The sequence below is a fragment of the Nesoenas mayeri genome (assembly GCF_963082525.1).
Source record: "Nesoenas mayeri genome assembly, chromosome: 24".
In the NCBI taxonomy this organism is placed as follows: Eukaryota; Metazoa; Chordata; class Aves; order Columbiformes; family Columbidae; genus Nesoenas; species Nesoenas mayeri.
The window spans coordinates 4,928,791-4,942,561 of record NC_137546.1 but is presented as its reverse complement, the minus strand read 5'-3'; the positions used below and the strand labels follow the sequence as shown (position 1 = coordinate 4,942,561).

Below are 13,771 nucleotides of genomic sequence, written 5' to 3'. Positions count from 1 at the left end.
TGTTAACCCAACCCTGGCACTAACCCATGTCCCTAAGAACCTGATCTACACATCCCTCTTGAAGGCAAGTACGTGGCAGGGCCATATAAAAAGCTGCTTTTCCTGCATCCCATCTGTCACCATCATCTTCCCTAGATTTACTTTTTCCAGGTAAGGAGCCCAGTTGAACTGGAAGTTTTCAGCCTTTAGGCAGGTTCTGTTTGCTGTCCGTAAGCATTTCTTGGCCTTACAATGTGTAGCCAGGCTTTTCTGCCTGTGCTACTGTTTCTGCAGTACCTTGTTCCTTCTGGAGAGCTGGTTTTTAGATTATTTAACAAGTTTTTTTTTGATTATTTAACAAGTTCACCTCATCTGCAGTGCTTGAACAGCAGCAGAAGTCACATCATCCATGGTCTCCACATCTGCAGTACTCTTGGATTCCTTTTCTGTTGCATTTTGCTGAAATCACATTAAAAGTTTTCCTTTCTCCCTCCGGACTCTCTGCAGATTGCTTATTTCTGTTAACCAAACTCCCTTTTCTTGGATGTTCTGTGCAATAAAGGTTGCAAAGATGCGCCAGCTGAACTGCTCGAGCGGAGTTGTGTGTATGGGGTGCGCTGTGGGTTAAAAGGCAAAACTCAGGTTAATTTAATGATTTTGGACAACCTGAACCCTTCCTGGGGCTGCGATCTGGCTGTGGGGTGTGCACTCACCTGATAGCTTTCAAGAGTTTCAGAAATTGCAGAAATTGAGGGAAACTGTGAAGAGCAACCTGTGCTCCAGCGTTATACAAAATGGAGATGGTTTGTGCTCCTGTTGAGCTGAGCACAAACCTTAGAGGGCAGCATCAGCTTCATCATTTTCCTCTCTGCTCTCTCATCCCAAAGCCCTTGAGCGGCACCAGAAAACGAGTAAAAGAAGAAATTAGTGTTTTAGAGTTATAAAGACACCACATTTACTGTAGGAAGCGTGAGGAAGGGGAACAAGTAGGGATGTTGCTCATGGGGAAGTGCTGAATGGAGTCAGGCAGGAGCCCTCAACGCTGAAGTGAAACTTGAAGAAAACCGCTTTAAAACACCTTTATTTTTGGACTCCCTGCTCCGAAGGTGTGCAAAAAACATTTCCAGTGGTTCTTCCATGGAGGCTGAGGTGTGGGGGCAGCTGGGCCTGCTCGTTAGGCTTAATTAGGATTGGGTGCAGCTGTGGAGAAGGATGAGGTGGCTGCAGGAGCTTTGGCCTGAGGAGACCTGCCTGAGGACCTGCTGGAGATGGGGTGCCAGAAACAGCCTCCCCAACCCCCTGAGAGCACCACCACCATGTTCCCCCACTGCTTTAGTGAGTATTAATTGCTTAAATCGTCGTTAGGAGCGGGAAGGGGCTGTATTGTGGCCGAGCTCCCTGAGGGAGCTGGGTTTGGAGCCTGGGTTGGGGTGCAGCAGCCGCTTGCTGTTTCTGTTGATTTATTACCTTTTTTTCCCTCTGAAGTGCTTAAGATTCACTGGTTGGCTGCTCAAATGTCACTCCTGGTATATGTTTTTTAAGAAAAAGCTGCAAAACTCGGCGTGTGCATAAATATTTACTTCAGAAAATCAGGTTGAAGCTCCGTGTTGTCTCCTACCGCTCCCACCATCAGTTCCCAAGATGTGAATACAATACCCAATGTGCTTTACAAATTACCTTTGAAAATTAATTTTTATTTGGAGAGATTACCTTGTTTTTATGATTTATTCAGTTGTGGGGAGCAGGTTGTTCATGTACACTGGCTTGAAGCCTGGCGGGCTCTGGGGAAAGGCAGCAGGTGCCTTTTCAGCACAGAGGGGCCATGTTGTGCCCCACCTGCCTGCTGGGAAGGCAAAAAACCTGCCCAATTTGGACCATTTCTGTCAGGTTTTGAGCTTGGTGTGTCTAGCAGGAGGGAGTTGAGCCCCTGCACAGAAAGTTGGGGTAATTTGTGTCGGATTTGTGGTAGGTTCTGGCTATTGTTTGAACGCATTCTGCCACCCGCCTGTCACACTCGCAGCTCCGTCTTTCACACAAAATCCCAGATCCTGGAAGAAAATTTGTTGGGATTGAGCAAGGCAAAGAATGTGAGAGTCAGGGTGTGTCTTTTGGGTCATTCCTGCTGTTGTACGCAGCCCCCACATTGAGTTTGGGGTGTCTGGGGTGGTGCTCTTACCTCAGCTGTGTTTAGCTACCTGGCAAAGAACCATGTGTGGCCCTGGAGGGACCGTTTAATTTCCTTTATCTATGTATGTATAATTATCTGCTTTGATCACAGGGAAGTGCTTTGTTTTGATCCACTCGCCCTGAAGCAGCAGTGAAGTTGTTGTAGCATTGCTGGGTCCCCATCCGAGAGGGGACGGTCACCTCAAACCCTCAATGTTTGGCCTCTATAGGAGAGAATCTCTGATTAGGCAGGTGAAGGCAAACAATCATTTTAGCAGTTTTTTCCTGGCAGAGATTACCAGTGCTTTTGGGGAACCCCACCATGGGCAGGCACCAAAACAGGGGATGAAACCCCCCCAGTGCTGAGAGGGAAACTGAGGCAGGGAACAAGGATGCGACTTGTGTGGAAATCAGATGGTGAAGAAAGGGAACCCAGGTCATGGCCTCAGCAAAATATCTTCCCCATTCTGGCATGTGCCATTGGCCTCATCAACTCTCTAGGCTAATATAAATAAACCCTAGGACAACAGTGAGTTAATCAGCTGAACCAACGCTTGCCGTAATTCACGATTTTCTGAGTCTGCAGCCAGTTTTTATCACTGAGGAATAAGGTATATTTTTTGCATTGAACTGGCTGAGCTTCCAGGCGAAAAACCCTCCACCCCAACTCCTCTACCAGTGGCAGTTTTGCTGTAGCCCTTCTCCAAATTAGAAATAAGAGATTCTCCTCAAGCCAAACGCCTCCTGGGAGGATGTGGATTTTGTTTCTCTTTCGCTACATGCAAAACACAACTTTTGCAGCCCAATTTATTGCGATGCACTGGGGGGGTACAGTGTCTGAGCCAACACATCAGCACTAATAACTCTGGATAAACGTATTCATACAGCCACATGTCCAAGCAGAAAAAATAAATAGATAAAATTCACACAGAATTTAAACAGGGAGAGTGTGTTTCAGCTCATCCTGGCCTCGCAATTTGCATGTGTGATCTCTCCCATCTCAGCGAGGATTTAATCCTTGATTTATGCCTTGCAAACAGCAGCTGTTGGGCGAGGGGCTGCTCGCTCCTTCCTCATCTCCTCCAGGGCTAAACGCCACAGGAGGAGGAGGATGGTTGGGCTCGATGCCCGGGTTATAGCCAGAGGGAAGCATTTCTGATTTAAGGGATATTTCCTGGTGCTGTTGACTTCAGCTTTGGGGCAAGGGAAGGTGGGAATTACAGTTGCATCAGCTCTCAGGCAAATAGTGTTTTGTTGCTTTGCTGTTTCTGTTTCTATATTTCATTGCTGAAGTATGAGGTTTGCAGCCTTGAGAGCTCTTGGGGGTCAGCTCTGCTGAATTCATCTGCAGGGCAGAAAACCTGCGCCGTGGGGACGCTGCAGTGGTTGGGGGTGAAGCAGCCACAGCCTAAACTGTCTTTTCCTCAGGGACATGCTTGGGGTTTTTGTAGAATTAAGCCAAAACATTCTTTTCTGGTGAGAAATCTGTTTTGCTCTGTGCTGGATGTGAGGCAAGAGTGAGCTCCCGGCCACCCCGTCGCAGCAAATCTTGCCTGCGCCCGGCCCTCCCTCGGCATCGCACCCACCCGCAGCCCTTTGCACCGGCTTTCATTCCTCTGTCTCAGAAAATCGGGAGATTTTTGGAGCCTGAAGGCTCGGGGGTGAGCAGGGGGCAGTTCAGGGCTGCAAATGCCCATCGGTGGGAGATGCACCACCTCTCAGGTGTCATTTTTTTCTGGATATTTCAACGGGAGACCTAGCTAAGAGCTTAGCTTCTCCCCGGCTGCAAGGGGTGGTCGCTGGGCTGAGTCACATCACACGATGTTTTTGCACTCTCTGGTTTTATTTGGGAGCAAGAGAAGAGAATCTGGCGTGAAGCAAAAAGCAGAGGGAGCTGAGAGGCTGCTCTGGGAGCTCAAGCCAAGGGGAAACGAGTCAGCGAAGAGGCTGCTGCTGGTTTCCATCTCACCCTTCGCAGGGACAAGGCACAGGTGTGCACCCCTCCCTTGTTTTTCTGCGCTGAAATATTGCATCTGTGCTGCTCCCCCTCCTCAGATCCAGTGTATAATGACGCAACTTCACCAGAGGCTCGTTGTCCTCGTGTCAAAGCCAAAAAAGCCCCAAGGAGGAGACCCGCCAGGGTTTGGAAACGCTCCCGGCGCCGGCCCTTTGCTTATCAGCCTGGAGGTGGTTTTGCAAAGATCCTTTTTGCTTCAACATCTCCCGGCTCGTCCCCGGCACTTGCTGGGACGCCGGGCCAGCGCCCGGCTCCGCATGCGGCAGAGCCAGGCGGCCCGCTCGCATCTGCAGGCACCTCGCTGGCACCACGTCCCCGACCCTGCAGAGAAAATGTGTCTGAGACCTTTTTGGGAAGATCCCTGGGGTGCTGCACCGAATAAAAGGGCACTGCAAAGGAAGGAGATGGTTTGGAAGGAGGTTTTGGAGCCGCGGCTATGGAGACTCACTGCAGGTGGGGATTCCTGCGCGGGATGTCGCGGCGGGCTGGATGGGTCCCGGGCGGCATCGCCGTGCCGCCAGCCTGGCATAGCAGCAGGCGCGGAGCCGGCAGCACCTGAGAGAAGAAGAAAAGCCTCGCCTTACCCGAAACACAGTGGTGGCTGCTTACAGCTTTCCTGAAACAGGCTCTGCGAGAGCCAGCGGCGTTTGCATCCTCCTCCTGCTGTAAACCACTCTGGAGCTGCTCTTTTCCAGCCCGTTCCCACAACAAACTTCTCTGCTTCTCCACACAGCCCCTGCCCAGCGCCCTTGTCCTTGTCCCCACCCTCTCTCTGCTGCCACCCCGTTGACTTCAGCTGGCTGTCACTGGCACAACCCTACCAACTACAGGGCTGGAATTCGGGATGAACACCATCCCCCCTTCACTAAAACTTATTCTGTTCTTGTTACTGCCCATTGCTGGCTCTGTGTTTTGCAAAGCTTTGGAGGATACTGCTGGGGTTGCTCACACAGTCCAGGGTTACCCCAGGGCTAGTGTTAGCCATTCCAAGCAGCGTTGCCCATACCGGTCCATTGAAGCCCTTGATGTGCCACCGCTGCCCCATCCCGAGTAGCAGCCGTGGGCGCTCAGATTTCCAACGGTGCTCCCCTCAAGTCCTGGCGCGAATGCGCGTGGGTGCTTCCCACGAGCTGTGAACACACCTGGAGTGACCACAAAATGTGATTATTTTTCCTTTTTTTTGTTTGGTTTTTTTTTCAAGTTATGTGCAGAAATGAGGCCCATGGGAGGGAAGGGCTTTGCTGGGAGTCTCCCCATGAAGTGCAGGGGGGTTTGGGGATGGTCCCCGCGTCAGTGTGGGGCTGCACTTACTGCAGGCAAACAGCACCGCCAGCATCAGCAAGACCTTCATCTTCCTTTTGCCCCTCTGGGAGGAGAAACAGAGGGTGGGATCAGTCAGACAGCATGTCCTGTTGACAGGCGCTGTCTCACAAACATTGTCCCTTTGAAATTCAGGTCAAATCCCCCCAAAATTTGGAGAGAGGGAGGCAGCCATGCTCCCTTCTATCTGTCTTGCTGCCTCTTGGCCAAAAGCAAATGCATTCTGAAGCTGTCCCACCCCCCAAGCGTCTCCCACCCCCCGAACATCATCTCCCACCTCCCATCCCACCACTTCGGGTGCACAGAGCATCACTTTGCAGCAGCAATTCCACTATATCCCTGGGGCTGCAACTTCCCAGCCCAGTTTTTCCCTGAAAGCAATGACGTTTTGTGGCAAACAGCAGCAAGCAGCCCGCCTGCTGCCTACCCCCAGTATCCCCCTGCTGCATTTTAGTTTCGGCGCAGAAATGCAGCCGCCCCACGGCAGCAGCGGGGTGAGGGTGGCAGTCGCTCACCGGGGAATCGCTCCGGCTCCGCTCCTCCGTGTCCAGCCCGCGGGCTCTGAACTGGAAGCTCTGAAATGACTCGCCTGTCCCAAAAAACCACTTTGTGCTACGCCCCTTCCCTCGCCGGTCAAAACCCCGTGGGCTGCAGCCCGGAGTGACGCAGTTTTTTGCAAAGTTTGGGGAGGATGATGTTTTTACAGGGATTTCTCTCCCTGCCCAGCAGCAGCTCACAGAGGACCGGGCTGGTTTAAACACGTTGTTTATTTTCGCGTTGATTAAATTCACAGCGCTAACATGGTCCGTGCAGGCAGGGACGTGGGGCGATGCCGATGCAGAACCCGTGCGTGTGCTCCGGCCCCACATCCCGGCTCCCATCACCGGCATTGGAATTTGAGGTAGAAGCGATAACGTTTTCTGTAGCTCCCGCTGCTCCGCTTCAGGCAGAGAGCCAGGCTGCGGTCACACTCACAGGAGAGCTGGGCACACCAGGAGCCACCCCCTGCAAGAAGAGGGGGAGCCAAGGGTCACCCCAGCTTTCAGAAGGGGTGACACCCCTTTTCCAGGGTTTTACTCACCGCAGGAGGGGCTGCCGCTGTGCCAGCCGTAGCTGTATCCTTGCGTCTTGGCATTGCAGCCGTAGCCCTGGAGGTTGTCGTAGCAGGTATCGTGCAGTTGGCAGCATCTGCGCGGGAGCTTGAGGCTTTGGGGCTTGGGGTGCTTTTACCCCCAAATTTGAAGCCATGTAAGGATGTGTTTGAGCAGGGAGATTTTTTTAATGGGCATTTACCTGTCTGTTGCATCCTTGGGCTTCCCTTTGCCCCCGATGCCGCAGTAGCAGCCGTAGGAGGAGTAATGCAGCAAAGCGTTTTTCCCCGTCACCTTCGTGATCATGTTGTGCAGGTCCCAGAGGCTCCCGTGAGATGGGGACAAGCCTGGTGGGGACATCAGTGGGGCTCATGCTGACACCCACCCCCCAGCAGCATCCCTGCATCCCCCAGATTGGTACCAAGCCGGTGATGTCTTAAAAACGAGTAGATGCAACAGAGAGGAATCACATCCCTGGCTCAGTGCAGGAGAGTTGATGTGTGTTTTGGAGAGATGGTCGTAAGGAAATATTAAGAAATCACCAGTTTGGTCCTAATTTCCGTGGACTGGTGTGAGCAAGGACACTTACCCCAAGCGAACAGCACAGCGCAGGCGAGGAGAGAGTTCATCTTCTTGATGGCCCTGGGAGAGGAAACCAAACTTGTGTAATTTCCCCATTACATCAACCACTTTCCTTCTTACTTCCCCTCCCATCTGGGGACAGAGATCGAGGGGACAAGGATGAGCCCATCACCATCGTTTTGGCATCTTCAATAAGTTCTCCCTTGCTGTGGCTTTCCTGGCACAGACCTTGCTCCCTGCTTGCGCTCTGGCTTTTTAATCTTTGGTTAAAGGAGGAAAGAGAGGAAAATTGTTCCTCCAGCCCCACGTACCTCACAAAAGCCACCGCAGTGCCCTGCAGCGGGCACGGCCGCCTTTATATCGGGTTTGCTCGGATGCTCGTCTCACCCACATCTTGCTGACTGGGCTTTTCTGCAAAGGAGAAGGTGCCGTCCTTCCCCTTTACAATAATGCAAGAAATCCCCCGAATTCCCAGCTCTGTACCCCACACATGGGGGCTGGTACTGGGAGGGATGAGCTGGCAAAGCAGCATCATTTCCAGCCTGGGGAGGAACCCAATTTGCTCTGCCCCAGGGCTTTTTTCTCTGCCCTCCCCAGCACCACAATGCAATATTGGGGGGAAATAATCACCCTGATTCAGCTTTTGCACCCCGGCAGCTGCGATCAAGTTGGGTTTGGGGTTTTTGAGGGGTTGCACAATTTGGGAAGTGTCCTTCCGACACGCTGCAAAGGTGATTCAGAGCAAGTTATCAGTTTTGGGGGGAAAAAATATACAGATAACAATAAAAGCATCCCTAAATGTGCAGTTCCCAGAAACACAGGGTTACACAGTTATGGGATGATTAAATACTCACCTACCGTGAGAGGAGATTGAACTAAAATGGATGTTTTGTGATGAATGTGACGCCTCTCTGCACGATTTTTCTACTTTCTCATTGCAGCCCCTATGCAGAGCTCAGCCCTTAGATGAGAAACCATTTAGTCACCAGCTTAACTGCCCTCCTAAATTAGCATCCACCTTGGGATGAACGAGGTCTTGAAAACGTCCCTCCTCTGTAGACAGATAACTATTCTTTAGCCTTAATTTTACCCACCAATTTAATGCGTCAGAGGAGAGTCTCAAATCATTTCCCACATTCTTCCACCTTCATTTTTCACGCAAAAAACGCTTTTTGGGTGTATCTCATCTGCGCCTGAATGCACCGCTGTGTTTTAGCTCAGAAAGGGGAAAGGAGTGTTGGGAGAAGCCAAAAAACTCGACTGCCATCAGGACTCATTCCTGGGCAATAATTTTGTTAACAAACCCTGGGGAGTTTTACGCGGTGGAATTTACTTGTCCCCATTTCTTGATGCTCCCCCATAGTGAACAACCTGGCAGCAGCACTGTCGCTCCATGGTGGGATAAAGCTGGCCAGGGAAAAAGTAAATAACTGGCTGTGAATTAAAGCTGCTGTCAGATCTTCAGCTTTTTTGGGCTTCTGGCAGGATTTTGAAAATATTGGGGTGTCAGGCAGCTGGTGTGAGATACAAAAGTGTTCCCCAAACTCGGCAGCGCCGCTGTTGCAGTGCCTCAGTCTCGGTGGCTGGTACAGAAAAGCACCACAGAGAGTCATTTCAAATAACTTTTATTTAATTATCTTTGCTGGGAAATGAAATCAGGAGAGGAAAGAGAAGAGGAACAGATAAAAATAAGGGAGGTGATGTGTCTGTCTAGGAACTGGGGGATCTCCATCCCTAGTGTGTGCGTGCCCTTCCTCACCCTGAGCATCACCTTGCTGGGAGCCTTGTTGGCTCCGGCTCTGCTCAGTCCCCACATTAGGCTTTTCTTGCCATAGCGATGGGGAAAAGCCAGTCAAAACCTGCAAACGGGTGCAGATTTCTTCTCCTCAGCACTGGAGTGAGCTTCCTCGGCATTTCAGCTTGAAATAGAAGCGGTAGGAATTATTGTAGGATGGCAAAGCGCTGGCGAAGCATGAAGCCACCACCCTGTCACACAGGCAGGTCTCTCTCTTGCACCAGTTCTGCTCGGTACCTGCAGGGGAAAACACAGAGCTTTGCCATGGCTTTCCCATCTGGCATTGGTGTTGGGGTCCCCTTGGAGCACCCCTTATCCCTGGAGCTGCCTGGGGGAAGGACATCAAGAAACACGCCCTGGTGCTCAATCCTGGAGTGATAATAAGTGATAGGATGAGAGGAAACGGCCTCGAGTTGCACCAGAGGAGGTTGAGGTTGGATCTTGCGACCAGTTTCTTCCCCAAAGGGCTGTGGGGCATTGGAACAGGCTGCCCAGGGCAGTGCTGGAGTCACCATCCCTGGAGGGTTGGACAGACGGACATGAGGTTCTCAGGACATGGGGTAGCGCCAGGGCTGTGGGAATGGTGGGACTTGATGATCTTGAGGGTCTTTTCCAATCAAAGTGCAATACCCATTTACTTATCATACGCTGTGTCCCCCCTTATGCACCCAACAGGCATCAGGCTGTTTTCATCCCCATGGGGTCTGTGGGACCCTTGCTCAGTGGTACTCACCGCAGACAATGTCCCCATCGGTGATGTTGAAGTGGTAGGGGGTTATTAGGGGGCTGCACGTGCCCTCTCGCAGCTTCCTATAGCAGCAGTCGTGGGCATGGCAGCACCTGAGCGGGGGGAATGTCTGAAACTGCTGCCTCCCAGCCTCCCCTCACCATGCTTGGAAGGTAAAGGAAGGTCCAGCTTCAAATTTAAGGTGAGCAGGAGGAGAGGAGGACAAGGCAGCAGCAAGATGTGACTGGGGAATGGTGCAAAACCCCCTCTCAGTGCACAGATATGCCATGGGGAGCTTTCTAGGGACCCCCGCATGCTGGGGCGGTGCGTGGTGATGCTTTTCCAGGTACTTACAGGTCGGTGGGGTCCACCGGGGTCCCTCTGCCCCCGATGCCGCAGAAACACCCGTACCAGCTGTAGGTGAGCAGGGCACTTCTCCCCGTCGTTGCCTGGATCATCTGCTCCAGCTCCAAAACGCTGCCGCAAGCCAGTGCCAGCCCTGTGGAGGGACAGAGGGACGGAAATGGTGCCCGAGCAGTGTGAGGAGGTGGGCAGCATCGCCATAGAATGATAGAGTCACTTTTGGTTGGAAAAGACCTTTAAGATCATCGAGCGACCAACCTTGCAGCAAGCAGAGGAATTAAATAAACCTTGCGTTGCTGGAAATATGCATTTTCAGGCATGTGAACCATGAGAAGCCCTGAAAAACTTCATCGGGATTATGTCTGGTTCCTGCAGCTGCCTGATTTGCTCCGGCAGGAGACATCGTTGCTTTCTGAACAGGCTGTGCCGCTTGTGCATCCCGCAACCGGCAATGCCGCGTTGCCAGGATCAGCCCTGGGCTCGGCACAGGCAGGAAAACAGGTGACAACAGGCTCCAGGGCCTCTTAAAATAGAATCATAGAATCATAGAATGGTTTGTGTTGAAGGGACCTTCCCAGCTCATCTAGTTCCATTCCTGCCATGAGCAGGGACATCTGCACCAGCTCAGGTTGCTCAGAGCCCCGTCCAGCCTGGCCTGGGATGTCTCCAGGGATGGTTCATCCACCACCTCTCTGGCCAACCTGGGCCAGGCTCTCACCACCTTCAGGGCCAAAAATCTCTTCCTCATGTCTAGCCTGAACTAATGAATAACTATTGATCATGACGACCTCCTGGACTAGAGCAGCGCTACACAGAGCATCAGAAACTGCAAAATTTAAACAAAAACCTGAATCGTGCACAAAGGCTCTGGGTTTGTATGGTTTTTTTGGCATGCAGAAAAGATCTCAGCCTGGCCTGGTGAAACTGGGGCACTTACCACAAGCCAAGAGCACGGCAAAGAGGAGATTCTTCATCCTTGGGCTGGTCCTGGAGGAGGAAACATCAGCGGTGGGTGATGAGCAGCACCCGGGGGCACGGCAGACTCTGTCCCCGCACCCGCAAGGTGACATTGGTGTCACCAAGGATACGCAGCGCTGCGAAGGTATCACCATGCATGCATTTGGTTTTGGGATGCGGCGCGTGGCAGGGATGTGTACAGGGACCCAGCGCTTGTCCTGCCGATGGAGAAGCTCCGTCCTCCCCCACCCACCCCCGCAGCTGTTTGATAAAACAACAGGGCAATAAAATCTTCCCTCTCCTTACCCTGCCTGGACTCGGCTGCTCCAAAACTGCCGGCGTAGTGCGGTGGCTTTATATCAGTGGCGAGATCCACCCCCTCCTCTATCTGCGCCGGGGGGGCCGTTCGTTGCCGAGCAGGTCTGGCCGAGGCCCCGTGGTGAAGGTGAAGGTTCCATCCTTCACTAGAAACAAAAAGCCGTTTATGCCCAGGAGATGGAGAGTTGGCATCACAGAGGTTGTTGCATCCTTGTTCCAGCTGTAGAGGTGACACTTTGGCCATGGTGACATCTCGAGTGCGTTCTTGGATTTGCCAGCCTAAGCCCTGCAAGATCAGAGGTGGCTTCTCTTGGGTCTTTCCCTTGCAATTTTCCCCCTAAATCCATATTGTGTCCAAATCCATCCACGCCGAGCGGCAAGGGGAGAAAAAGGGAGGACGGCAAACACCACGGACGCTTTTTGTGGGTCTGTAGTTTCCCTGGAGTAGGTGGGCAAGGGGTCTGCGAAATTAAATTATCAGCAGAGAAGGCTGGAAATGCCATGGAAACCTGACTCGGAATGCTTTTGGAATACGGTTTGATTTAATCACCATACCTGAGACGTGATACAGAGGCACGAGGGAGGCAGAAAACCGGAGGAGATAAGAAACAAAAGGTGCTATCGGCCCTGCAAAACCGAGAGCAAACACAGAAATACAAGGATGGCATACGTGCAGGGCTCCTCCCTCGGTAATTAACCACTATTCTAGGGAAGCGAATTTTTGGGGAAGGGGACTGTAAGAAAATGGCTGAGGGGTCTGTATTCAAGGCAAAACCCCATTTCTTTAGTTTCTCAAGAGCAGCAAAGCCACTTGCTGGAAGGGACATCACCTCCCAGCCGGCCTTGAAGGCTGCAAAGATACCTGTCCCAGGGCTTTTCTTCCCTCTAACTGCACCTTCAGGGTGGGTTCACTGGCCGTGATGGGGAAAATGGCCCAAATCTCCTGGGGTTTCACTGTAGAGTTTAGCTAAACCTGCATGAAAAACACTGTCTGGGGTCTAAACAGAGACAGAGCACTGGGATCATGCAAATCTGTTTTAACCAAATCCCCTCATTTTAAGCCCTCCCTTTCCATGGAAAATCTTAGGAGAGCGAGCACGTGAAACTAAACCCTCTCTACAATTGAGCCACAAACCCCAGGGCTTAAAAACCACCCGTGGAAGTTGTTGCCTTGTTGGAAATATGGAATTTTTCAGCCTTTTTATGGAGCAAACAAAGAGGGGATCAACCCGCTCCCCTGTTTGTTCAGGGCCTTGCTGAAACGTAAATGCTCTGGGTGCTTTGATCTGCAAAGTGCGTGTGATTTATCTGAGCACCCCGCGATTTATCTGAACATCCCGCAGACGGGGTGAGCTGATACACAACTATTTTCTGACTTTTTTAGTGCTGGGGAACGCCTTGATCTTCCCCCGCCTGCAGGGTGGGGATCCCTGATTTGATGAACGCTATCTGAAGTTATTTATGGGCTTGTTTCTTGCTGCCTTTGGTGGGCAGCTGGTAGTGGGAGAAGCAGCTGGTTAACTAGGAGTGGGTTTAAAAAGGGATTAACAGGGAAAGATGGAAATGTCAGCATGATGTGGGTGTTCCCACAGCCAGAGCTGGGTTTGGGGTGGTTTATGGTCCGGGTGGTGGGATGGGTGCCAAGGGTCGGGCTCTGCTCCCCTGGAACAAGCGCCAGGAGCAGAGGAAACGGCCTCAAGTTGCGCCAGGGGAGGTTGAGGTTGGATGTGGGAACAATTTCTTCCCCAAAGGGCTGTGGGGCATTGGAACAGGCTGCCCAGGGCAGTGCTGGAGTCACCATCCCTGGAGGGCTGGACAGACGGACATGAGGTTCTCAGGGCATGGGGCAGGGACAGGGGTGGGGAACGATTGGACTCCATGATCTTGAGGGGCTTTTGCAACCAAAATGATTGCACTCAGGTGAAGCTGCTCAGTCACACCGCCACCAAAATCATCTCATGGGTGTTACAACCCAATCCCCTTGTTCCCAACATGCAGCTTTTGCTCAGGAGAGGGACTAACTCCATAGATTTGAACTTTCAGGCTTTAAAAGACAGGCTTTTGGTGTTCAGGCGGGGTTACAATGGTGTCATGTTTCCTCTGGGTGAGATGGAGGAACAAGAGCTCCCGCGGGAGGGACGGGGACACCCCGGGAACAGGAGCAGCAGCTGGAGAGGTGACCCTGCTGCAACCCCTCACCCCCTCTCCTTGTGCCCCTCAGGATGAAGCTTCCGCGCCACCATCGAGGCCCGACGCTACCCCAGAGCCTGCACAGGGACACTGCAGCCCAGGTACGTCCCTCCTGCCCCGCCTGGGTCCGCCGGTGAACCCGGACCAGCCCGTTTGGCCAACACATGGCGGCTGGAGGACCGCGACGGGCGGCGCTCCGGCCGGTTCGTCTCTGTGGTTGCGGGGGCGGGGCCTTGGGCGCAACCGGAAGTTGGGCGGTCGCCTTG

The 13,771-nt window shown here is 52.4% G+C and overlaps 3 protein-coding genes across 3 annotated transcripts; all 3 read right to left on the bottom strand.

Annotated features, from left to right (window-relative positions):
• Nucleotides 1–4,358: 4,358 nt before the first annotated feature.
• Nucleotides 4,359–5,513, bottom strand: LOC308049333 (phospholipase A2 crotoxin basic chain-like; the record flags this gene model as incomplete). Its single annotated transcript, XM_080358911.1, has 4 exons — nt 4,359–4,483; nt 4,611–4,717; nt 5,169–5,304; nt 5,474–5,513. The coding sequence occupies 4 exons, from the start codon at nt 5,511–5,513 to the stop codon at nt 4,359–4,361; spliced, it is 408 nt and encodes a 135-aa protein (XP_080215037.1).
• Nucleotides 5,514–6,362: 849 nt separating this feature from the next.
• Nucleotides 6,363–6,879, bottom strand: LOC308049236 (basic phospholipase A2 Cvv-N6-like; the record flags this gene model as incomplete). Its single annotated transcript, XM_080358776.1, has 3 exons — nt 6,363–6,487; nt 6,564–6,670; nt 6,776–6,879. 3 exons carry the CDS (start codon nt 6,877–6,879, stop codon nt 6,363–6,365), a joined length of 336 nt encoding a protein of 111 aa, XP_080214902.1.
• A 2,162-nt stretch (nt 6,880–9,041) lies between these two features.
• Nucleotides 9,042–11,014, bottom strand: LOC308049303 (phospholipase A2, membrane associated-like; the record flags this gene model as incomplete). The annotated part of the gene is made up of 4 exons (XM_080358860.1): nt 9,042–9,187; nt 9,684–9,790; nt 10,032–10,176; nt 10,978–11,014. 4 exons carry the CDS (start codon nt 11,012–11,014, stop codon nt 9,042–9,044), a joined length of 435 nt encoding a protein of 144 aa, XP_080214986.1.
• Nucleotides 11,015–13,771: the final 2,757 nt, after the last annotated feature.